Source organism: Rhinichthys klamathensis, unplaced genomic scaffold (genome assembly GCF_029890125.1).
Source record: "Rhinichthys klamathensis goyatoka isolate OS25496 unplaced genomic scaffold, OSU_Roscu_1.1 h1tg000222l_1, whole genome shotgun sequence".
Taxonomy (NCBI): domain Eukaryota; kingdom Metazoa; phylum Chordata; class Actinopteri; order Cypriniformes; family Leuciscidae; genus Rhinichthys; species Rhinichthys klamathensis.
Genome location: NW_026606746.1, coordinates 871697 through 897262, shown reverse-complemented (window position 1 = coordinate 897262; position 25566 = coordinate 871697). Strand labels below are relative to the sequence as shown.

At 35.2% G+C, this 25566-nt stretch overlaps 3 protein-coding genes across 6 annotated transcripts in view; 2 read left to right on the top strand and 1 right to left on the bottom strand.

The window, feature by feature from the left end:
* Window positions 1–248: 248 nt before the first annotated feature.
* snx8b (sorting nexin 8b) lies at window positions 249–7419 on the bottom strand. The gene is made up of 12 exons (XM_056264571.1): window positions 7277–7419; window positions 6769–6826; window positions 5492–5640; window positions 5154–5274; window positions 4926–5062; window positions 4755–4835; window positions 3555–3715; window positions 2714–2843; window positions 2445–2513; window positions 2111–2236; window positions 758–907; window positions 249–663 (listed from the first exon to the last, which is right to left on the bottom strand). The coding sequence occupies exons 3-12, from the start codon at window positions 5627–5629 to the stop codon at window positions 526–528; spliced, it is 1251 nt and encodes a 416-aa protein (XP_056120546.1). The 5' UTR covers window positions 5630–5640; window positions 6769–6826; window positions 7277–7419; the 3' UTR covers window positions 249–525.
* Window positions 7420–8567: 1148 nt separating this feature from the next.
* On the top strand, window positions 8568–20298 carry iqce (IQ motif containing E). 4 transcript variants are annotated; one of them, XM_056264567.1, is made up of 23 exons: window positions 8609–8669; window positions 8798–8939; window positions 9592–9636; window positions 10107–10152; window positions 10311–10463; window positions 11509–11634; window positions 11732–11802; window positions 12221–12334; window positions 12972–13022; window positions 13130–13200; window positions 13695–13767; window positions 13871–13911; window positions 14007–14176; window positions 14475–14530; window positions 15016–15236; window positions 15625–15732; window positions 16180–16273; window positions 16360–16482; window positions 16571–16672; window positions 17663–17766; window positions 19070–19191; window positions 19421–19507; window positions 20095–20298. In XM_056264567.1, the coding sequence occupies exons 2-23, from the start codon at window positions 8892–8894 to the stop codon at window positions 20244–20246; spliced, it is 2178 nt and encodes a 725-aa protein (XP_056120542.1). In that variant the 5' UTR covers window positions 8609–8669; window positions 8798–8891; the 3' UTR covers window positions 20247–20298. The 4 variants fall into 4 exon arrangements, with proteins under 4 accessions (XP_056120543.1, XP_056120544.1, XP_056120545.1 ...); XM_056264568.1 differs by having other exon boundaries at window positions 8568–8939; window positions 10110–10152; XM_056264569.1 differs by having other exon boundaries at window positions 8568–8939; window positions 20098–20298.
* Window positions 20299–23470: 3172 nt separating this feature from the next.
* The window catches only part of ttyh3b (tweety family member 3b), a 37264-nt gene continuing 35168 nt past the window's right edge, over window positions 23471–25566 (top strand). The window contains exons 1-2 of the mRNA XM_056264566.1: window positions 23471–23615; window positions 23943–24089. Of these exons, the coding sequence (XP_056120541.1) occupies window positions 23955–24089 (135 nt within the window). The 5' untranslated portion in view covers window positions 23471–23615; window positions 23943–23954. The remainder of the gene's footprint in view (window positions 23616–23942; window positions 24090–25566) is intronic.

The window sequence follows — 25566 nt, the reverse complement described above, 5'->3', positions numbered from 1 at the left end:
AAAAGTAAAACAAATTCACCAATTCAACTTAAAAATCTTAAGTTCAGTTGCTGCCTTACATTTTTTACATAAACAAATTGGATGTCATTTCAACTTAAATTATATTTCCATTAAAAAAAGAGTTGAATCTCATAACTTTAAAAAAGTTGAAATTGCTTAAATTATTTTTATGATCTTAAGTAATGTAAAAACATATGTTGCCATGACCTAATGATCATAATTGTTTTTAACAGTTAACTTTATTATAAATGGTTAACAAAAATGAAGTTAGTTTTGATTGCACATTTGGTTAGCAGAGAGTTTGATATTTAGTCTCTAATGACATTTTTATGTGACCTTAAGTGTTCAAATATGTTTTAGGGCCACTGTGTTTTCTGTATTTACATATTTGGAAAAGTAATGAAGAGAAGTGTTAAAGTATGTACAGTCAAGAGAAAGGAAACACATTGCATGAAGCAGTATACTGAGTTCTTGGGTTTCGAGAAAAGGCTGGGAGTTTCCCTCATATTTACTGTCCTGGACTGGTTATGCAGGGCCAATGACAGCGCAGGTCTTCTGTCCTCTGGAGGTGTGTGTTTGAGAAGAGGAGCGAGACGAGGGTTCATTAGCGCTCTCAAACAGATCCTTCAGTTTCGGATGAAGTTCACCCCACACATCACCCATCTGAGGAATGAAAATGCACAGTTCACACAGTGTAACCAGTGTTGAAATGCTAAAATAATCAGTTAATAGAGTTGTTGTGTTATTGGAAATGTACCTCTTTGTGCCCTTGTAATTGTGAGTGGACAAATGTCCCCAGTATTGAAGTCACAAGGGGCAAATGGGTGAAGACCATCTGGGTTTCTTGATGCAGACACAAAAGGGAGAAATAACTCCTCATCTCCATGGTGATAATCGTGTTTTCCTGCTGTAGGAAGACAGAATTATAGTATTTAGTTCACCTGTCAGTGCTGTGGATTTTTTCTGCAGGTTACATTGTTATGCCACTAGGCAACAAAGTGAATCATTCACTCGTTTCGTTCAAACGATGATTCACTACTGTGTGCTCGACGCTCAGTTGATCCTGCTTTGGCTTTGTTTGATCTTTTTCCATTGGCAGAGCAAAATTGGACAAAGCAATTGGAAGAATTGTGTCTAAAATGTAAGTTACTCAATATTAACGTCATTATTGTATGAAAGCAATATCACAATATCAGTTAAATTATAAGAAATAATTAGAAAATAAAACACTAACTAAAAAAAGGTTAAATATTTGACTTGTTTGTGCTGAGCGGCCTCTCGATTTTCCATGTCATAGTCGCGTGACTAGTGGCGGGTCTGTGTGAGCAATTTCAGAAACATTTTGAGAAAGAAAAAATGCAAAAGATAAAAAGGAGAAGGATTAGGGAGAATTACCCTGCCATTTTGTAAATATTAAGTAATCATGCAATCAATAACAATGTTATATGACTAATTTAAGTAATAATCTAATTACAAGTATTTAATTTTTGGAATCTGATTATGTAATCTAGATTACATATAATAATATAACCCAGGACAATATTGCCTGTAATATAGTAAAACTTCTAAAAAGGCTTCTCAAATAAGAAAAAAACAAAAACATAACAAGTAGAACGGGACTTGATTTTGTCCATCGCTCAAGGAGTTGTACTTTTTTTTTTAAAACACATATTTATAGCTTGCTTTTTTCCATTCCTCTGCCTTTTTTTTTTTTTTTGCAATAAAGCTAAATTTGTTGTGTGTGAATCACCCCTAATGAATCTTTTGGACTGATTCATGAGCCGTTTTGAGTGATACATTCTAAAGATCCAACAAGGACCAAGAACAATTTGCTCACAAGTCAGACATCATTATGAGCATGTTTCATAAGCAAGTTTCACTGTACCCATATGTGTGCACATTAATATTTAAAATGGATATTTAATATAGAAATTTCTATTCCATTCTCCATGCCAGATATTCCCAGGCTGTAAATGAGTGAACCCTGCTGAATTACTGTAATGTTTTTCCTGTGAACAATGCAATTTTACTATGTCAATAGGAGACCTGTATACCTCAGTTTGGTTAAGTAGATTGTATGTTGGTGGTGGTGCAATACTGTATGTGTTACCTGTGTGAGTCGAGACTGCTCAATGTTGCTCTGGTATTTTAAGTGTGTAGCCACAGGCCCGCTGCGCTTTTCAAACGCTCTCTGATGCTCTAATAACACACCGCTTTCATGCCGATCACACAAGTCCTATACACACACACACACACACACATGCAAATATATTAACATCGGAATGTCGTTACAGTTGAATTGTTTAATTGTAAAATGACCATCCTTTCACAGATATTGATTACTTTAAGTACTCCATCTTACACCAGCTGCATATGCCCCTTTAACATCCATACTATTTTGTGGCACAAATTGAAATGAAAAGATTTCTAGAGACAGAACTCACTTTATACGACTGCAGCTGTTCGAGGAGAAGGTTCAGTTTCTCCACCACTTCATCCTCTTCTCTGCTGCCCTGGAGTATTAAAAGGGGTTGGAAATATTCTGTTTAATTTCTGTTCAACCAAAGCAAACTGAAAAAACTGTAGCGAGAGTCATAATATTGTGGGTGTATATTATAATAACACTTTTGTTCAGTGCAGATCAGTGATCTGCATCATTTTTGTAGTGGTGTTTGTGATCAGAGTAATGCTCAATAATGATCTGTTTAAATACCTGGTGTGCAGCTTTGTCTGCGAGAAGACCAAATTCTCCTGACAGCTCTACGAGTGACTTCCTCTGTGTTTTCCATGCTTTGCTCATTGTAGCGTTCACTGGCAGGTCTGGTGTGTCCGAGCCCAGTTCACTGTTGAGGAATCAAGTGATAACCTCTGACATGTCCACACAGATGTCTTACTTATCAGGGTTATTATCGTTAAATAAAACTAAAACCATTAATGACTTTTCCGTTACTTGAAAAAAACAAAAAAAACATTAATTGAAATAAAATAAACTGTAAACATTTTAAACTTTTTTTAATTACAACTAGTTGCCAAGGCAAAATTACCTATTTTCATTTGATTTAACTTGAAGTTCTAACTAAAATAAAAATTAATAAAAACTACATCAAATTACTCTACAAAAAAATGACATAAAATCCCTTTAACTTAAATTAAAAAAAAAAAAAAGATTAACTATAATATTTTATTATAATACAATAATATTATATTAATGATAATAAAATAACACATCATAATCATTGAATATTTATCATTCTATAAGTGTTAGAAACCACACCATGATCTAAACAATGATAGAAAAATGAACACTTTGAAAAGGTTAAACACTTTTAAATATTAATTAATAATTTAATGTTAACATTGATATCAAGTTGTACAATTGTACAATTTAGCTACATACATTTTTAGATATTTTATGATATTATATCATAAATATATCATTATTAAATATCTTATTATATCACTACATTCATTATCTTGATTCTAAACATTTTTTTTTTTTTTCTATTAAAATGAGACAGATGGATGGATGGATGGATAATGATGAATTGGTTCACCTCAGGTCTTTTCCAAACATAAGCAGATCCGTTGAGTTTTCTCTTGAGCGCTGAGCCATCCGCTCAGCCACATCTCTGAGTTTATTGAAACTGCTGTGGAGACTTGCAATGACCTCTCGATTAGCAGCAGCCTGGCTCTGCATGCCCTCGGGTAGGTTCACCTTAAAAATGACAATATTCATTTTGTGTGTTCATTTCCCTTTCAAGAAGTACTGTGGTACACAGTGTTTTTTTGATATATACCAATGTCCCAGACAGCAACATAGTGTCGGCCCACATCTGGTACGTACACGTTGAACCCACATGTGCCAGATGTGGCCCAGATCGAATTTGAACAGAGGAAACTCTTTACACGACACCGTCTTCAACTAAAAACGTTCAACTTTGTATGCGCTTTGGCCGTTCGTTTTTATACGACAACGGAGTTTTGGGGTGCCTGAAAACCCTGAAAACACAAACTTTTGAAAATGGGATTCAAAGTGCAATTTTTTGAAAACGGTCTCCGTGTAAACAACAAAAACGCAAATCTCTGAAAACAATGACGTCATGCACATACGTAGCCTATGTTGAGTTCAGTCATCGCTAATGGCCTGGCAGCATAAAACATCATTTTTCGTTTTCGCGGATCCGTGTGAATGGGATCGTTTTGACAATGGCGGAAACCTTCTCTGTTTTAAGCATCGTTGTCGTGCAAACGTAGCCTAGCCTCAGTGCTTAATGTGGAAAGTATCGGTAATTAAGATAAAACAGAAGAACAGTTGTGTAGGATTAATTACCAACAAGGGCACACAGGCAAACCAGAACCGAGAAAACAGAAATAGCCGTTACAATTACTTCTGATTTGCATTAAATACTGTATAGACTATAGAACAATTCTGTATAAAACAATAGTGGATTTAACATCAAAATGTAACGTCTAATGTTAAAATGTATGTTTAAATACTTTGGTCACTTCAAGAATAATTTATGCAATTTTATATTATTTATTTGAAATAATTTAAACTGGTTGAGGTTGAAATGGGATTTAGAAAGTAATTAGTAATTAGAAAGAGTGAGTATCTAAATACACTGTTGAAGATGCTAGTAGTAACTAGCAATTAACTACTTTTTAGAGTAACTTACCCAACACTGTATACCAATACCATGATTTTTACATGGAATATCAATTTTTATTTCATGTCTTTGTTATTTTTTACCCACCTTGCCGTGCAACGCTATTTGGGAGGTCAGAAACTCGTCCCCTGTCTTTTTATATGCATCACGCATCTTGTTTAGAACATCCTGTAACAAAAAAGGACGAAACCTGATCAAACTAGTCCTCCTGAATAGATGAATTAGTTTTGCTGCCATCTGCTGGTTTGCAGGACTTACTGCGCTGCTTACTGACAGAAAGATGTTGACCAACTCATCTCCTGCTAGGACTGGATGTCTGATCACCAAGGTCATGAATCTTTGTAGACCACGGCGGCGACTATCGTTAAACTCTCGGTCTGATACTGAGTTCAAAACTGAGAGTTAATGGGAGAGATAGAAAAAATAGAGAGTTTTAATGGCATAATAGGAGCGCACTCATTTGAGGACAGTTAGTTGAAATCTCACCTCCTTTAAGGATACGCTTTGGGGGCAGAGACGGGACCATCCTGTAGATGAACTTTTGCAGCAGTAGACCGTGGAACATCTCAAAATCACTGTATCTGCGTTGAACCGGGATCTGGAAACACTATGTAAATAATTGATTAATTCAAATTCATTAAATAGTTTTAGTTAGACTGCAGCAATTAACATTTTATCAGAAGGAGAATTGTGATCTCTATTTAAAAAAAAAAAAATCCTGATTGAACTTATCCAGAATTGTGCAGCTCTAGTGTGTGTGTGTGTGTGTCTAGGCCTATTTTTTCCAGTCTATGGTCTAGGCCTATATAGAAAATTGAGTTTACCTTGCTAACAATACGGTACTCCACATGTTTGAGGAAGGACAGTCCTTTCCTTCGGGGCTCTATCTCCACCAGCACACTGTCCCCCAGCTCTTTTAGCGACAGCCCATCCACCAGGGCGCTTTGTTGACCCAGATGCATTTTCTTTGCACCTGACAACAAATGCACAAAAGGTCCAATTAACAGTGTGCAAATTATGTAGTGACTTCCAGGAGGGTAAAATTGTTGAAAAGCTCTGTAGAAAATTTGAATGGCATAATTTCTTGAGGTTCATATTGTTCAACCCAGATTGCCTTTTTTTTTGCGCGCTTTTTTAGCCCAACGTTAACTTACACAAAACACTAATATTTTTTGTTTTTATGTTTGTTTTATGTTTATTATACCATTCAAAATTTGGGGTCAGTGCAAGTTTTTTTCTGTTATTTAAATGAATACTTTTATTCAGCCATGACAGTGAAGACATTTATAATATTACAAAAGATTGCTAATTTCAGTCACATTTAGTTAACATGAACTAACAAATAAACAATATACATCATTTATTAAAAAGAATCCTGAAATAAAATGTATCATGTTTTCCACAAAAATATTAAGCAGCAATAATAACAAATGTTGCACCAAATCATCATATTAGAATGATTTCTGAAGGATCATGTGACACTGAGTAAAGTGGAGTAATGATGCTGAAAATTCAGCCTTCCCATCACAGGAATAATTTACATTATAGATTAAAATAGAAATCAGTTAGCCTATTTTAAATGGTAACGATATGTCACAATATTATAGTTTTTACTGTATGTTTGATGTTTGTTATTTTGTCAGTTAGATAAGGATGATTTCGCATTTGAAATAATTGTGGTTGATTAATTGAAAATTCAATATCCATTTTGTATTATATAATACTCATGCAAATGACTAAAAACAGGGAATATGGTGATTGATTTAGATTCATCCCAATATGGTTTAAGTGAAGCGTTTTAATCCTCTGTAGAACAAAGTGACCTATTTCACATCAGATAACACAAGCTATGCTTCAAACGAGTATCCATGACTATTTTTTCGTGTAAATAACAGTGGGGTGGTTTATATTTATGGGGCATAAGGTTTGCTGAGGCTCATGTAAATGCATGAGTTGTGGTTTTGTTTTAATTATGAATGTTTCTGTGTTTCAACATAGGTATCTTAAATATAAATACAATCTCCTAATGCTGTCTGTCCGTCTCTTATGTCTCAGTGTGTACTTAGGTCTATAAGCTCTTTGTGAAAATAGGATTTGTTACCTTAACACTGGGGCAATAGGTGGTTTCAGGTGATCCTGGAGGAGAGCAATGCACTGGCCTTCGAAATAAAGATGAGAACTTGCCATTATAATTCCCATATAGCTACATGACATGTATGACAAAACACATTAACATTGTTTTAAACACTGTCATATAATACAAAAAGGCACTTCTCTTGAACGTTCACAGCAATGAAATCAATATATGCCTTGAACTATAAATATAGCTCTTTGCACTTTTGATTAAAAAAGTGTATCCAATGAAACAGTCATTTTAAGAGGCAATATCATTTAAAATACATCTCTAATACCTTATCCTAGTAATTTTTGTAGACATGAATGCACAATTTCTTCATCAAATGCACAACCTCTCATGAAAAGTTTGTTTAGTTTTTTTGAGTGAAATTGTTTTAAAGGAATAGTTCACCTGAAAATTCTGTCATCATTTACTACAGAATTTTAATTTTTAAGTGAACTATTCCTTTAAGATTGTTTCCTCATATCCTTACCAGATTGCTGATGTGTACGAAGTTGGCTTCGCTTTGCAATCCCCAAGAGACCTTCGTTTGCACCTCGACTGCCCTCTTCACGCTTAATGCCTGACTGACTGTAAAGACCAACAACACCAACAGATCAGATAACAGTCTTTTCTCTCCCTCCCTCCCTCCCTCCCTCCCTCCCTCCCTCCCTCCCTCCCTCTCTCCCTCTCTCTCTCTCGCTTTGCTCTTTCCCTCCTCTTTGCATCCCTCAACACATACATTTTACCATTAATCATCTTAAGAGGATAGGAGCTCTTTAAAAAAAAACATCACAGCCTCTTGGTAGGCAATCTGGAATTAAAGCTTATGTAACGGTTATAATAATGATAGTGGCAGCAGGCAAAAGATTTAGTTTTTTTGTATAGGTTTGCAACAGAACTGCTTGATAACTATAGAGACAAGCAGAGAGTTTGTCTCAGGTTACCCACACATTCATATACCTCTGTTTCCATTTCATTGAAAGAATAACCTCTTATTTTAATAAATAGTCATAGATTTAGATGAATTATTAGAGAGCAACAGGTGGCTTTTTATACACACATGTAATCCCCAAACCAAATCCATCTATGAGATGTCTATTATCACTGTGTCGTGGTAGTACTAAATTACCAATGCAAGGTCATAACTGTTTTTACCCCACAGTTACAGTAAATATCAAATGATAGCAGCAGAGCGGGATTATGTCCCCTGTAGAGCTGCAGCTGTTCACTGTTTCCGGTTCCTGTAACATTATTTTAATGACTGTCATCTTCAAGCATCTCACTTTCTATTTGATAAACTAGTAGAATGTTGTATATATAAATACAGTTTTCAAGTAGCTAAATTTTTTTTACATTAGTGACACATAAAACCCAGCATGTTTCTACTTCTAATATAAGCAATTACATATTTAAAGATCTAAACCAACATCAAAATAAACACATACAGCCCTACATAAATAGGCTAGTAGGCTACGCGGTATACATATACACATGTGCATGCATACACATAGGCTACATACGTAGCCTACATATAAAGAGTGATTGGGTGATTAACAAAAAAGAAGGAATTATGGAAAGAACAAAATGGTGCTTTAAGAAATCCCATATTTTAAGCTGTATTTCAAACAGGCGACCGCTCACAGTGTGCGCAGGTATTGCGCAGTGCTGACGCACATGAACACGTTTGGTTTGCTGTTTATTGTCATGTTAAACATTTTCGGTTGCTAGACGACAATAATGCACATTACATCCGTACAGCGAAGAGAGACGCGAAACGACGCTGTGCAACATTATTGCGTTAAATCTGTAGCTTTCACACACAATATCGACGTAGGATCACGTTGCTTTTCTTAACGGCGACATCAGGAAACAGCTGCATCTTGGTAACTTCTTAACAGCCCCTAAACACTTCAACTGCTCGTTTATGCGGTTTTATAGTAGGATTTACACATCTTTTAAATGAAAAAAAAAATACGATTTCCTGATGCATCATAAAACTCGGACATTACAGGTCGTACCTCCATAGATAATACTGGATGAGAAAGGGTTATGGTCCTGTTGTTTGTAAAAGGTGATGATTAAATAACAGGCCATCACAGGCTATAATGTCTGTAGCTGGAGAACTTGTCACAGAAGAGGAGGTGGAGGATCTGGTAAGTAACAATTCATGATGCTTAATTCGTATAGATCTCCTGGACTGTAACACTAGCGAAAAGTATCATGCAATAATACCATGTGTTTTGGAGATGGTAAAAAATACATTGGGGATACCACGCTATAAAAAAGTTATCTAAATACTAGTACCATGTCATATGAACATGTCATGGTAGAGTATCGATAGTAGGCTACTTTATTTATATTTATATTAATGTTTCATATAAATATATACATATGTATTTTTATTAGGGCTGTCAAATGATTAATCGTGATTAATCACATCCAAAATAAAAGTTTGTGTTTACATAATATATGTAGGTGCACTGTGTTGTGTATAATTATTTTGTATATATATAAATACACACACATGCATGTATATTTAAGAAAAAAAATATTATTTATATATAAAATATTTATATATAATATAAATTATATATAAATCTATATACAGTATAGGCTATACATGAAAATATTTCTTAAATATATACAAGCATGTGTGTGTATTTATATATATAAAATAATTATACACAGTGCACCCACATATATTATGTAAACACAAACTTTTAATTTGGATGTGATTAATCACGATTAATCATTTGACAGCCCTAATTTTTATTAATGTTTCATGTCTGTGTATGTTTTTTTAAGGCAGAGGACAGTCTCTGTAGCAGCTATGTGTCTGACACTGAAAAGGTAAGATAGTCTTTAAAGACAAAGTTGCGATATACTTTTTTTTCTCTATTGTGATGTATGTCTGAGTGAAATGGCTTCTCGAACAAGAAAGAATGTAGGACGGACTTGATTTTGTCTCCATTGAATTATTATGGTTTGCTATTGGTCGGTCTCATGTGACAGTTTGCCCCGCCCTCGCGCCAGTAAACACGTCATCAGAGAAGAGAAGATACGTTGCTGCAAGAGGGATGGAAAAATTACGATTGCACATGAATAAATAATAATAATAATAATAATGTGCATGGATCAATAATTTGTAAAAAATACAGCAATATTGCATTAAAAACAAGAATTGTCGATTTTGATTACATGGGGATATGGTGATTTTAGGCTAATCGGTTTCCTTAGTTCAACTGTTGCTCTTTCATTCTTGGATCTTTGCGCCAATATGGTATCACATTTATGTGTCTGATTGTTGGATTTATTTTCAGAAGTCAAGAAAAAAGAAAGTTTCAGGCAGACCACCTCCTTCTCCTAGTAAGTTTAAGACTGCCACACAAATGCCACCACCTTTTTCTGCACATCAACACAGTATTGTAAAAATGTGAAATTAGCTTGTTTCATTGTGATTACTTAATGCAGCTACACTGCAAATATGCCTATACAATAATACATATTTCTTTATTTAAATATAGAGTCACCGTACCTGAACAGTGCAAACTTGAATTTGAAGAAAACTCCAGTAACATCATGGAGGACGGTGAAAGGGACTCTGCTCCAAAACTGTAAAACCCATCCGGCTGGTACACCCAGGGACGTCTGGCTGCACTTACAGAATGATGGACAAGGTCTGTTACTATTTTTAAATAACTCTACATTTAATGTTTGGTAACACTTTATTTTACAGTGTCATTGTGACATATGTTACATGTAGTTACTGTAGTAATAACTATAAATTATGCATAATTACATGCAACTAACCCTAAACCAAACCCTAATCCTCCTTACCCTATAGTAAGTAGTAGTACATGTAGTTACTTAATATTTCTCAGTACTTAAATGTATAATTACAGTGTAACAAAGACACCTTAAAATAAAGTGTAACCTTATATTTCTTTTACCAAAAAAAAAAAGATTTTTCAGACACGTTTACGTTCTAAGAACCAACCAAAGTTCAGATCGGCACCTTAACATAAAAATGCAATTTTGCTTCTCAGATAAAAACAGATAAACTTGTTCAAACATTTTCTGGAAAACTAGACAAAACAGATTGTCATCACAGAAATCACATTCATAGCCAACCTGTGTGCTCTATCATAGCTATGCATTTGAAAGACATGCAAATGTAATATATTTAACTCTATAAACCATATTGCTTCATATTGATGCATTTTTTTCTAAGGCCTCTAAATTAACATGAATAAAATTTTGCTAAAATTACTACATGCTTTCTGCCCTCTGATTAATAGCATATACCTTTTTAGCAAGTAAAAGTCCTTTTAGTATAATTCTAAAAATGTCCACCTTCAGGTTGTGGTACACATGTCTTTTTGCTGTAAAATAGTTGCTGATTTGTATTAAGTCATTTTAAATAATTTTTTATATTGTTCGTAATATTTCAAGATGAACATTTACTGGACTGAAGCAAGCAACTTAGGCTTACTTGATTGTCCATAAATCATGTTTCTTTAGGAAAATCATGTTAAAATGCTTTTAAAGGAACGTTTATTTGTACGTCTTCATTGTATTGTAATATGTGCTTTATAAGTTCTAGTAAACAGCCAATATCCTAGTAATATGCATGCTAATAAGAAACTAATTAATATTGAGAATTGGAGCCTAAACTAAAGTGTTACCGTCAGGCTTTACAGGGTTACATTTTGTTTATTTCAGGGAAGTCTTCAAAAGGAGCAGATTATAGTGTCACACAAACCAGCATTTCCATGACCAGCACACCTGAATACTTGAAGGAGGCTTTAGAAATGAAAAAGACGAAATATTCCCGGTCTCCATCTAACGGTGAGATAAAACTAAATATATCAACCTTAAATTGTTCATATAACAGGTTTTATTTTTCTAATTTTGTCACCATGTTATTTGTACAATTCTTTATCAGGTTATGTTCCAGGGACCCCAGTCTACAAAGAAAAGGAAGAAATGTATGATGAAATAATTGATCTAAAAAAGGTGATGCTCACCTCTCACACACTCACTCGCTGACGTAATACTGCAAGTGTTTTTCAGGATGTGTATTTAGAATTTTGATTACATCAGATGGCATGTTTTCAACGAATTGGGATTTATGTAAACTCTCAATACTATCAGTCCTATATGCATACCAGGGATTAGTGGTTAGGATTAGTGTGTCCCAAATCATAGTTTGTTAAAAATAGCATGCCAAATGTTCCTGGATGGTGTATTATTTCCACTGGATTTCAGGAAATATCAATGCAAACTTCAAGGAAATGGTTTTTGAGATTTATTTCAGTACTGCGTAATTTTGTCTAAGATTTCCAATCACCAGCCTAGAATGTTGCTGTCTATGAACTAGGAGTGTGCACACTGAAATTGCATGTACACACATATTTTCTCTCCCTTTTCTCAGACCATCCAGTCGCTAAAGGCTGAATCTGACAAGATGAAAGCCAAGCTCCGCCGTCTTGAAGAAGACAACACGAAGAAAGACAGACAAATCGAACAGCTGCTGGATCCAGCGAAGGTGATGAGCAATTGTCAGTAAATCCAGCAGCAGAGATGAGCTTGAATAGTTTATATGAGTGTTAACATCCACTTTATTGTGTAAATTAGTAGCTTAGTGTGCGGCCTGTTTTACACCACATGCGTAACTGCAACTGCCATTATTCTTTCAAACTGTTCAAACTGAAAATAATATGATTTATATTTTATTATTAACATTATTTACAGAGCAGATAACTGCCAGACATACAGTACACTACCATGCACATGTTTGGGATCAGATTTTTTTAATACTACTGTAAAAAAAAATATTTTAAATTTTTAGAAATTAATACTTTATTCATCAAAAAGGCATTTAATTGATCAAAGGTGAACGTAAAGACTTTTACATCGATTGTTCCCAAAAAAAAAATTCTGTTTAAAGTAAATGCTGTTCATCAAAGAATCCTGAAAAAAGTTATTTTCACCATAATAATAAGAATTGTTACTTGAGCTGCAAATCAGCATATTAAAATGATTTCTGAAGGATCATTTGACAATGAAGACTGAAGTAATGATGCTGAAAATTCAGCTTTGATATCACAGGAATACAATTACATTTTAATATATGTATAATATATAATCATTTTTAAATGATTATTTTTGCGTTGATCATATAGGACCCAGATTATGCAAGGGGTTTAGTGGACAGAAAGACAGATCCTAGATCGGTGAGTATGCCATTATAAAAACAATCTCGTTTCTTCAGAACAAGGTTTCTTAATTTGATGAATGATATAAAATAAAAACTGAATTTTTCTCTTTTTAAACACACCAGATCATTAATGGACTGAAACAGAGGATTCTACGATTGGAGCAGCAGTGCAAAGAAAAGGAGAATGCCTTGAGGTCTGATGCCAAATCATGTATATTATACAATCATGCAATTAATCAGGTTATGGTGAATCAAAACAGTATGAATGAACTTAACAGAACTTCAACATGAGAGTTGTAGGCTAATGGAGTCAAAAAAAGCGTTTTGTAGTTTACATGGAGACGATAACAGTATCGTTTTCAAAAACTTGCACTTTGATACCCGTTTTCAAAAGTTTGCATTTTCACGCCCCTAAAACACAGTTGTTGTGTAAATGTGGCAAAAACGCATGAAAAGTTTTCAGTTTTTAGTTGAAAACAATGTCGTGTAAACACCCCCTTAGACAGTAATAATAATAATATGATAAGACTATAGACATAAAGATGTTCTGAAACTCTTGCATTTTCCATTTAATTTTCACTCAGTATTTAAAATATTATGTTGACTTACACTGGGGTCCAATACATTGGAGTCTCTAGTTTATGTTGTACTGTACCTAAACTGATGAATTGTGTATTTGCCATCACAGTCAGCTTCAGAGTGACCTCAAAACTACCAACATGCAGGAAATGAAGATCACTGTAGAAACCTACTTTGAGGAGGTAGCTTATATTATTTTATATAAACTAAATGTATTTCACTATATATTAACTTCTGTTTTTTTTTTTTTTTTTTAGTAATACATTCTTTATTTTTCATGCTTAGGTTCAAAGATTGCGAACACTGCTGGAGTCAGCTGAGAGAAGGTACAAACTTTGTTAATTTTACGCATAGTTTGATGGTTCCTCTTGATTCCATGTTTTGTATAAGTCTTTCTCTCACTCTTTTTTACTCTCTTTAGTAATAAGATGGAGAGCAAAGACATCAGGCGGCAGAACAAGACCCTTAGTGCGACAGTTCTGAAACTCACAAAGACTGTTCAACAACTGGAGGACGAGAACCAAGAACTCAAAAAAGAATTGACACAGGAAGAGATGAGCATGATGGACAGCCCTGTTTGCCGTGCCAAGGGTACTTACATTTACAAAGGCGCATCTTAACTTAGATGCACAGCAGAACTGGAAACACTATTATACCAAACATTGTTTTCTATGAACAAAGATACTGGCTTAAGCCAGCCTAAGATCCTTAACTGGTCTTTGCTGGTCTGTTGACCTTGCCAATTTGGTGTTTAACTGGTTTAGTTGACTGGACTGTTCTCCTAGCATGACAAGCTGAAATGTGCACAACATTTTTTATTTATTTAAAATTATTCTCACACCCAGGGCTGAATTCAGTCAAATGATGTATCATGTTTGAATGTTTACAGGTTATATGGATTGGAGTAAACAGAGACTTGTGCGACGAATCCTGGAACTTGAAAAGGTATATATACAAAGTTTCTTCATGAAACTGTAGATGGCGCAGGCTAATAGGTCCTTAACTCAAACTACTTCCAATCATATCATTCTGTATAGGGCACAGTTGATTGTTTTCTGCTGTATCAGTAGCCAATGAGCTGGCGTGCTAAACCTTCAAATACTTAGCTTTTGCCTTTAGCAGTGCAGTGTGCTTTCAGAAACCCTCCACCTTCCCCAGCTCCACCTGTATAGATCTGCTACGGGTAATTCATGTACGCTATATTGTACAGCAGCAGCATGTCTTACTTGCTCACAGCAGCATGTCGTGTTTGTATTGGCAGTAGCAAGTCCTGTTCAAATAACCAACAGCAGAAGCAGCGTAGTAGATCTATTCTGCCAAGGCCAAATATATCACCATATATACAATAGTGTGTGTATATATTAAGCATTACTTGTAGAAAGTAATGATCAATGTCCATCATGTGAATGTAGTTTGTCTCATTTTTTCAGAGAGTCGAGCAGATGAAGAATCTTCATATTACTAAAGCATCAGACTCACAGAAGAGCTCAGTGGAGAAAGGTACTGAGTCAGAATCGCCCAATCAGAGTGATTCTGTCAACACAGAGATGGAGCCGTCTGTGATTCCAGAGAATGATGTGCATTTGAGGGAAGCATTTAAGAAACTGGCAGAAGAGAATAAGAAACTACAGGAAAAACTAACCCAGAGAGAGTGAGTGTACTCACAGCACACACACTAGCATTAAACAAAATTGGGGTCGGTAAGATTTTTTGATTGTTTTTGAAAGAAATCTCTTGTGCTCACCAATGTTGCATTTATTTGATTAAAAAAGGAATATTGTAAAATGTTATTAAAATGAAAAATATATTTTAAAAAGTCATTACCAAAAAAAGACATTACTTCCAGTCTTCTTCAGTATCACATGATCCTTCAAAAATCATTCTAATATGCTGATTTGGTGCTCAAGTATAATTTTATATTATTATCAATGCTAAAAATAGTAAAAAAAAATATGTCCCATTTATTATATTTATATTCCTGAAATGTTTAACATAGTTGAGAGTAATTCTAATTGAAAGTATTTGTCTTGTCTTCTCAGTAAAGAGATAAAGCAGTTGTCTGCTGAGAAGGATGACGGACTGAAAGAGGTAGAAAACGCACTGAAGGAGCGAATTAGAGAGCACGAGGGACTGATGCAAACACACAGGTTTGTAATATAAACATAATGAAGGAATCAAGAACTAAAACTATTTTGGTGGTGTTTTGGAAGACGCTGAATTCTCACAAGATTAAATTATATGTGATTTTACTGTTATGCGAGATAAACTTATTAAAGCCTGATTTATATTTCCAATGCTTTAAACAGTTATTTATTATGTTGAAAGCATTTGTGCTCCTTTAGAGATGTTTAGAGAAATTATTTACTGTGGTTATTGTTGGAATATTGTCACATTTCTGTGACATTTTTCTGAGTGGAACACCTTGGTTACGTGTGCAGAAAGAAAAGTCATTTTAAAGGTATTATATAGGAAGTTATTACATTTCTATGATTTTTTTTTATTTCTGTAGAATAACATGGATTGAATCATGAACAAGGAAATTTAATAAGAAAGTATGTAATGTCAGTTTAGATTTCATGTTGTTTTATTTGCAGGCAGGAGATGGGTGCACTGACTGTAGAAATCAACTGTTTAAAAGAGAAATTAGAGGAGGAGAGAAAACTCAGATTAGTACAAGATCCAAATCAGGTAATACTTTCAAAATACTTATTAGCTACACACACAAACTCATGAAAATGAAACTGTCACAGTCTATATATTTTCTCATCTCATAGGTTCGGAACGGTTCTTTATCATTAACACTCACAGAACCATTGTCGTCATCAGCGGTTGCTTCAATGGAGAAGAACAAAGCAGCTAAGATCATCCAGACACACTGGCTCTCACACCGAACACGGGTTGGTACAACACGTCGACATGAACTGTACTCCCACAGTGAATGCAGATTATTCATCTCTTCCTTTATTCTTCTGCTCCTTTGCTTAGGATCTAGTTCTCTTGCAATCCTGTCTCAGAGGGCATGTAATCAGGCAGAGGCAGATAGATGGACCTCGGCAAGCAGATCCAACAACCGTCCTTGTTGCCATGGTAATTCTTTTGATGGGATGTTTTATTATACACTGTTTGTTTACAGATATATATAGTTCTGTCATGAAACTCTAGAGGGTATGATAGGTCCTTTACATGCAATCTGCTAGCAATCACATCATTACCAGGTGGCACACACGCCACTTTTCCACTGTCGGGCCAGTGCGAGCCAGGGCTAACAGCGTGTTGGGTGAGGCCAATAGCCTCGGACATCAAGCCATGAGGCCAAAATAAAGCTGCGTTTCCACTGTCGGGCAAGTTGCCCCATAGCGCTACTCTTAAACCCTCCCTATAAAAATGTCACCACACCCTACCATTTCACCAGCTGACTGAAAACGAGCCGAATTGCAAAATGAGCATGACAGAAGCGAACATTTGTTCTTCACTTAAAGGTGAACTAAGTAACTTTTTTACCTTAACTGAACAGCTTTGGAGTCATTGTAATGTTTATATTACTGATTTTGTGTTGAATGGTGGTCGTCTCGCCCCCCCCTGTTGGCTGTGAGCGGAAAAAATGCACTTGCAACTTTGAGCTGGCGGTCCGCCGGCCGCTGCATCAGGAAGTGTCGCGTGATATCAGGTCTCGCGATGTAACGAATTGCTTTACGGCAAGAAAGATCTGCTAAAATAAGCATCAAACAGAAATAACCCGGCGCCGTATACATGTGGTGTTCGAGGCGCACATACAATACAGACTGCCGACAGTTAAACAGGGCGCGCACAGCTCTTAAAGGGGCCACACCTTATTTCCACTCGTTACAGCTTCTATCCTACTGAACAGGTACCGGTGTACAGGGGGAGGGGATCCGGCCGTGAGTGCAGAGCCATCTCTGCGTGAGTGCTATTTACGACAGTACAAGTACTCCACAGCGACTCTAGGGGTCACTGTTTGACAAAAACGGAAATCCTGCATAGTGCTGCTTTAAAGACTTAAGATTTCAGCATTGATATATGACCACTGATTTAAAACTTCTTGACCATATATTTCAGAGCCAATCAGGTTTTAACACTCAGGCTGTACAGGAAGAGGAAGTGACTCTGCTGCAGGCTGTCTTTAGGGCTCATCTCAAACGCAGCACTCTGAGGATGGACAGGTGATTTAGATACATAGTGTATACACTAAATTACAACTCCACTACACTGAAATACTACATACAGTCAAACCAAAAATGATTCAGACACCAGATATTATTATTTATTTATTTTTACTAGTGGGTGCAGGACACTATAGTTCATTTATAGTGAGGCTAGCTAAATAAAGTAAACTTTGACAAATTATGCCCAAATATTCTTCATACAGTGGACTACCAGTAAAATTAGTAAAAATTGGGGACCAAAGATTATTCAGACACTTTGACCCGACCATGTTTTGCTTAAAGGAGAACTCCGGCGCAAAATGAACCTTAGGTCTAATTACACATTGTTACCTAGTCAACCGTTATCTGAGATTTGTTTTCATGATTATCGAATGTAAATAGTGCAAACAGCAGGCTTGGATCGGCGTTCGTAGATCGACTGGTAGAGACTGTTTTTCAAAGATGGCTTCTGCCTGTATACGCGAAGTTGACTGTATGTATAAAATATCTTCTTATTAAACTGTCTGGACACTGACAAAGTTCTCAATGCTTCGGTTTGAAGGTAGGGACCCTCATTATGCTACCGTGTTAGTGTGGGGCTATTTTCAGCCTTGTTAGTGGTATTAACAAGCGATTTTTATTTGTCATTACACTATGCCCAATATACTAGCGTTATACTAGCTTTATAGGCTAAACTGTTTTTAGAGATAAAACTATTTACATTCGATAATCATGAAAACAAATCTCAGATAACGGTTGACTAGGTAACAATGTGTAATTAGACCTAAGGTTCATTTTGCGCCGGAGTTCTCCTTTAAGTGTTTTTCTTTAATTCCCAATGCGACCTTTTTACACCACAGACTGAACAAAATTAAGCATTGCTTGGTAATTGGTTGACCTAAATTGGTATTATCTAACTGTGTATTTAAATTTAACAGCTGACAGCTATTCAACCTAATTCATTTGTGAGACAGTCTAACAGAAGGATGTCCAAAACTAGTGAAATATCAACTGATTTGATAAATTATCTTGTCATACTTTATTACCATTTTCTAAACTATAGCGAATAAACTGTGATAATGTGAAAAAAATGTAATGTGTCTGAATCAATTTTGTCTTGACTGTATACTACACAGGTTTTGCATATTTCCATATTTATGCACATTTATATTATATCAATTCCATTAAAAAAAATAAACCTTGCACAGATGTGCTGAGTAGAGAATGCAAGAATGCAGTCAGAACAGTTGGTTTGAGTGAATATGTTTTCATGCATGGCCAGGTGGTCTCCTGACAGACATACGTTGACTTGACTTTGCAGGGCGTCTACAGTGACACAGTCTGAATCTTTCATTCATCAGAAAAAGCGGTATCTCTCCACCCCTCCACTACCGCCCACAGGGTCCCCACAGGCCATGTTTACCAACAAAACGCAAACCTCAGGTGATTATTAATCTTTAATAATGTGATTTGTTCTCACTGAAGAGATTGATACGACCTCATGTTAGTATTCTTATTTGTTAATCTAAGATCAATAAGACGTTTAATGAACCATAAATACGTATTGTAAACAAAGATATAAACCTGGCCATCCCGGCCAAATCTGTTATACTGACCTCTCTTTAAAACCACTGTAACTTGTATTGGATGTTTTTTGATTATATTCTTTTAGGTGTAACTCAGAATAATAGCGAGGAGACTGAAGAGAAACTAAATCCTGCTTATAATGATGAGCTACATGACAAGAGATCAATACCAGGTTAGAATATATATAACTCATTCCTATTACACTGCCACAAGGTGTGGGTCAGTGAGATTTTTTTTAAAGAAATGAATACTTTTATTCAGCAAGGATGTTTAAAAGTGACTCTAAAGGTATTTAATAATGTTCCAAAAGATTTCTGTTTCAAATAAATGCTGTTCTATTCATCAAAGATTCCTGAAAAAATGTTTTATGATTTCTTTAAAAATAATAATAAAAGACACTAAATAAGATCATATGAAATATTTCTTCAGCATATTCAAATGATTTCTGAAGCATCATGTGACACTGAAGAGTTATTATTCTGAAAATTCAGCTTTGCCATCACAAGAATCAATTACATTTTAAAATACAAAAGTGGTATTTTAAATTTTAATAATATTTCACAATAGTACTCTTTTCGCTGTAAATAAATGCAGCCTTGACTTACTGACCTCAAACTTTTTAATGCTAGTGTATGTCGGAAAACACCAATATAATAATAATGAATAATCTGTGATAAACTACAATTAAGCTTACAGTATAATCATTCATCTATTTAATGTAATGCATGACATATACGATTTTGTTTTGTTGGTAATAAGAAGACCGGAAGATCCACCAACAGCAACCAGCCACTGCGATTCCAAAGACCACTGATTCAGACGACTCTGATGACATCATCGTGTCTCCTTCAAGGCCACTGAGAAAAAGAGAAAAATGCTTAAGTCCTTTCAATGCTAATGACTTGATTTAGCTCTTTGTTGTTGTTTTTTTACAGTTTGGACCTCAGATGGTTTCATTAATAATGCTTTTTCTCTCTTAACTTGGAACACACATTATTACATGAACAATTTAAAAGGGAATTAAAACAAACAAACTGTCATTTATATGGGCAATAATAACTGTACATAGAAGAACACATCATGGATGATAGATCATTATGGCTTTGTGATTTTACACTTTATTGTTTTGCTACGGTCACATTCTTTAGACTTCTAGGAACTGAACCTTCAAATAAGGTAGACATTTCAGAAGTCGTGTCTTCATCTCCAAAAGTGCCTTGTGTTGGAAGATCATCTTTAAACGAGGATCAGGGATTTAATATGCTTCATATACTTTTCATTTCGGATAAATATACACATGACACTAAGCAACATGTCTTATAAAGTATATTTAAGCCATTGTGTGCATTTAAGGTACATCTCTGATCTATACAAAAGTACTGTGAATCTCCACAAACACATTGCTGTATAAGAGAACTTCAAGTTCAGATTGGGGAAAAATGACAGTAAATGCTGTTAAATGTTGTTAGTGTGATTCATGTTATTACAGACGAATCTGTATTGAACCAATAATGGCACTGAAAAAAATTGATGCTGTTTTCTCTTTTCATTGTCTCTTTAAGACTGACTTTGCTCTAAGAGCTCATTATTTTTGTGCCATTGCCATTTTCCTTTATTAAAGATTTGTTTTCCTGAACTTTTGTCCTTTGTGCTAAGAATGTAAAAATACAATTTCCTCATTTAGTCTAACTTCCTATCTAGCAATGGCTACCTGATTGTTAAATTTAAGAAATTAACATAAATACAGTACAATTATGTGATCTATTTTGTTTTTTAATACATTGGAGGCACAAACCCCAGTATATCATATATCAGTGGTTTTCAACATTTGTCCCCAACAAGATTTGAATGTCTGATATTCCTAGTTTCTTTGAATTAAATTTCAGGACTCCTGAAGCTTTAAGAGCTGAATGTTCCTCAAGCATCCCAATCTTTTTAAACAATGATTCTTTCCCAGTTGTAGTGTACTGGATAAGGTTTAAGGATGATGATTTTTAAAACAATTTTTTTATTCAAAATGACAGATAATTCATTGCTTCATTCATTGCATAGGTTGGAGAAGTTTTTATTGAAGTGTTTGTAAAGCTTTAACATAAGATTTATTATGAAATCTCAACTCATTTATTTTTTGACCAGTGAGCATCTATTAGAAATGCATATTAGTGTTAAGTGTGCTATTATTGTACAATAAATAGGCCTACCAGAAATACAACTACAATTGTACAGTAAAAATAATCTTACTTAGAATGGGCCATTTCTACAGTTGTACTGTAAAATTACAGTAGAAATAATATGTATGTTTACTATAAATATGTGACTAAAATGACATGTCCGTATGAAACATTTTACAGTAAATTAGAGTATTTCCTGTGAAATTCAATTAAAAAAGAATTACAGGTAGGATTTTTCAGTGCTGTGATATAGTAGATTTGTATAAACCTTCTTTTGCTGTAAATTCAATAGTCACACACTGCATTAGTCTTTTCCTTTGTCTTTTGGGTTGCGATTAATCGATTTGATAGCACTAAATAGAACCTAAAAGTAGCCTACTCTTGTATATAACAATCTTGCTAGCAACTAAAATTGCCAGTTAGTTACTGTAAATTTTACAGCTGACATGGATCAGCTAAATCTCGAACCACCGGGAATCACCCGGACAGAGGAGAGTCTTCTGGCAAAGAGAGAGCACGCTTGTAATAAAACATTGACATTGGCTTGGCTTTTTGGAGATAGCTAGAACTGAGGGATTTGAAATGTAAAAGCGACGCAGAGATGGCGGCGGTTTTAATTCTCAACAGGTAAGCTATTTTATTGAACAGATAAATTCCCTAATGTAGCTCTATAACAGAGTTCATTGTAAAATATCAGGCTATCTATCTATTGTGAAGGGTCATATTCCGCACAGTTATGCACCCAACCAAACAATGTTCTTCTGCAAAATACATGCAGTTTTGTCTTTTAACCGCTAGAGGGCCAAAAGTTAAATGTACAGGAGTGCACATGAATAAAAAATACTTCATAATTAGCCTACATAAAAATATGAATGGTCAATTTTGATTTCATGGTGACTTTAAACAGTTATTAATACAAATTTTAATGATTTTTTTTTAGGTGTTTAAAAATCGAAATCAATCAGGTAAACTGCATTTAGAGGTGAAGTTGTCTAAGGGGTTGCAAAAAAAGAAAACATATAATATAATATTTTGTTAAACCTCCTGGACGTTTTGTTGACCATTTGTTGAAAAGACACAAAAAATAACACATTGTGCTATTTGGAAGATCATTTTGAACATGTCTTTGCCCAATAAAATATGTTAAAAAGACCAATCACAAATTAACATATGCAAATAATTGCTAGAAGCTGCGCCCAATTGGATCTTGGATCAACTGATAATGCAAATTTAGAATCGCATCATTGTAGTCGGGGAAATTTTCAGACTATAACAATAACATATAGCCTAACGTATAATTTGTATGTATATATTTAAGTATAAAAGTATTCGTTTATACTTATTACGTTTATAATACGTATAACGTTTATAAAAAAAACGTACTTTTACTTAATAAAAGTTTTAGACGTTACCCTTTTTATAACGTAAACAGCTAACGTATTTAAACGTTTATAATACTTATATAATACTTATGTAGCATAATTAGTATAATTAGCATTCGCATAACCTTTGAGTTAAGAAAAACGAATTATTAAAAATCAGTAAAATGGCCAAAAATTGTGGATAAGAACAATAAAAATACAGTATTGCTAAGTAAGTGATGATTTGAATTTGCATCATTTGGCCACCAGAGGTCTGTAAGCACACTGATCCATTTGAGGATTGAAATAGCTGGACGTGGATGATTGACAATCACGCCCGTTTGTAGTCTTCTCACAAATCACTTTCATCCTTGTAATGCGTGATATCATCGAGTATTTTATACATCTCAATTTTAACGCAACAGAAATGAACAAGCGCTGAACACAGGCGTTAACTGGAAGAAAGCAGTGCGGGACAGCCTTAAACAAAAGCGCATTGGACATGAAAGGCGTTTAAAGCTCTGGCTTCAGTTCCTGTGAGCGTATCGCTGGATAACATGCAGACGGCAGTGACGCAGGGGCAGCGTTCGTTCGTTCGGTTCATGCTGACTGACTGACTGACTGCTGAGCCCAGATAAACCTGCTGTTGTTGCTTTTCGCCCAAAACATCGAAGGACAGGAGCCATTTGTCTGTTGTTGAGATCATCGGAGGTATTTTTTCTGGAACTATGGTTTAGGCTGATAAAGGGTAAGAATGGATTCCCTATAACAAAAGCCTGTCTGTGCAAATTGCGGTTTAAATCCTAGTATATAAACAATGTATGTTAATTATTAAATTTAAGAGCAAATCTGTATTATCTAATTAAGAACAATGGGTGAGTGTTAATCACAAAATTCTAGGGAAATCTAGCCATTTGTTTGCTTGGTTGTCTTTGGTGCAGATTTTAACCCCTGCATAACTGCAGGTAACGTTAGCTTGTAAAGAGACACTTTAAATGCATGTGATGCAATGCGACGTGATGAAACAGTCGAAGTCTAGAATCGGCTGCTGAATGCATCATTGTGTCTTTTACAGTCCGAGATCTGGATGAACACTATGGCTGCAGTGGTGAATTATTCTCCGCCGTGGTGGGTTAACCTTTTCCATCGCCTTCCACACTTAAACCTACAGTTTCAGCTGACCAGCAGCGATTTTCGCCCGGAGGACACGGAATATCAAAAGGTAGGTCGAGTTCAAGGGCTACATGATTTGGAAATATTATGAGACATCATCAAAATCGACGTGTGCGTGCGGAGCGGCAACATCAAAGGTTTTTCTCAATCATGACGTCACCCTCTGAAGGCTTTTACTGCAGTGTGTCAACTAGTACTTTTGAGGTACTAGATTGTGAGTTGTGCCATTCAGAGTGTCACATATTTGACAGATAGTTATAAATAATAAACACAAAATGTGCAATTCATACGTAATTATGATAAAACATCACAGAGTTGTCCAAGAATAGACAATGGTAATGCAGTAAGACAATACTTGTCTATTTAAACCAGTACAAATACTTTATTTAAATAAAGCACTCCAGCTGATTCCCTACCAGGCTCAACATTTTTGCCCAGTCTTTTTTTTACTGATGGCTTTGTTGATTAGGTAGCTTGATCAGTACTAACCAGTTTAAACTACGATGGAAATTCCTGCTGGTGAAGCTGGGACATCTTTTACGCCTAAAGAGTGGCATTGATTTGCAATCGGTTTGAATGACTTCATCTTACTGAGCTTCTCGTGTTGCACATGAGAACAGACTGTCCAATCACTGAGCAGTTACTGTTCAGAAATGATGTTATGCTTAGGAGCTGTGTGGAGTCAGTGTTTGTCTATTTACCCGCCCACAGAAATAGATATCAACACCCAGTAGGAGACATTATGAGGATGTGCATAGGATATATAATGCATTTCTACATGCATATGCAACATTTGGTCATATGTAGAGGCATTTAAGGTTACTGTATCTCAGTCACAGCAATATTAAGGGAATGCTGCCAAAAAATGGTACAAGTATAACTGTGCATGCAGTTTCCCTTTCAGATGCAAAATTTATAAGGGGAGAGTATTTAAATGAATCATGCAAGGTGATTTACTTAGGTTTGCGCTTGTCAATTTACTGATATTTGCGCCATTATTTACACAGCCCCAAAAAAGCACGTTTTAAACCAGATGCTAATTTGCGCTGCTCTTGGTAGATTGCGTTGGTCATCATGGAAATGATCCGGCTGAGTCTTTGTGTTCTTTAATTTGCGCGTTGTGAGTAGATCACGCGCAGAACTTTTCACTCCCATCTGAGTTTTTATGGTATTGCACTCACGCTAATTTATAGTTTAGTAAATCTGGCCCATAGACTTTTTTCAGACAGAGATGAAGGTCACAGAGACACTTTTCAAGTTCAAATGTCATGAAGGTTTGTTTACTGTCCACTTCATAAAATGACGTTATTTTGTCAAAGCAGCCATTCTCCAGAGGACCAGTAGGAAATAGCATCCAGCTGCGTGAAATTGCAGCCATGGTTGCCTTTGCTCACCAGCTATAGCTGTCAGTGACCTCATCCAGAGCACTCCCATGCTGTATGGTAAAATGGCCAAACAATAGTCACTTGTTCCCAAAAAGAAATATCTGCAATTAAAAAGATACTCAGGGCTGCAGTTATAGAAAT

Excerpts from the sequence above, each read along its gene's own strand:
- snx8b (XM_056264571.1), bottom strand. The coding sequence starts at position 5,629 with ATGCATCTGGGTCAACAAAGCGCCCTGGTGGATGGGCTGTCGCTAAAA. Across the intron at positions 4,836-4,925 it reads TTCTGTCAGTAAGCAGCGCA|GATGTTCTAAACAAGATGCG; the intron begins GTAAGTCCTGCA and ends TTTTTGTTACAG. Across the intron at positions 3,716-4,754 it reads AAATAGCGTTGCACGGCAAG|GTGAACCTACCCGAGGGCAT; the intron begins GTGGGTAAAAAA and ends GTCATTTTTAAG.
- iqce (XM_056264567.1), top strand. The coding sequence starts at position 8,892 with ATGTCTGTAGCTGGAGAACTTGTCACAGAAGAGGAGGTGGAGGATCTG. Across the intron at positions 8,940-9,591 it reads AAGAGGAGGTGGAGGATCTG|GCAGAGGACAGTCTCTGTAG; the intron begins GTAAGTAACAAT and ends TGTTTTTTTAAG. Across the intron at positions 13,201-13,694 it reads GAAAAGGAGAATGCCTTGAG|TCAGCTTCAGAGTGACCTCA; the intron begins GTCTGATGCCAA and ends TTGCCATCACAG.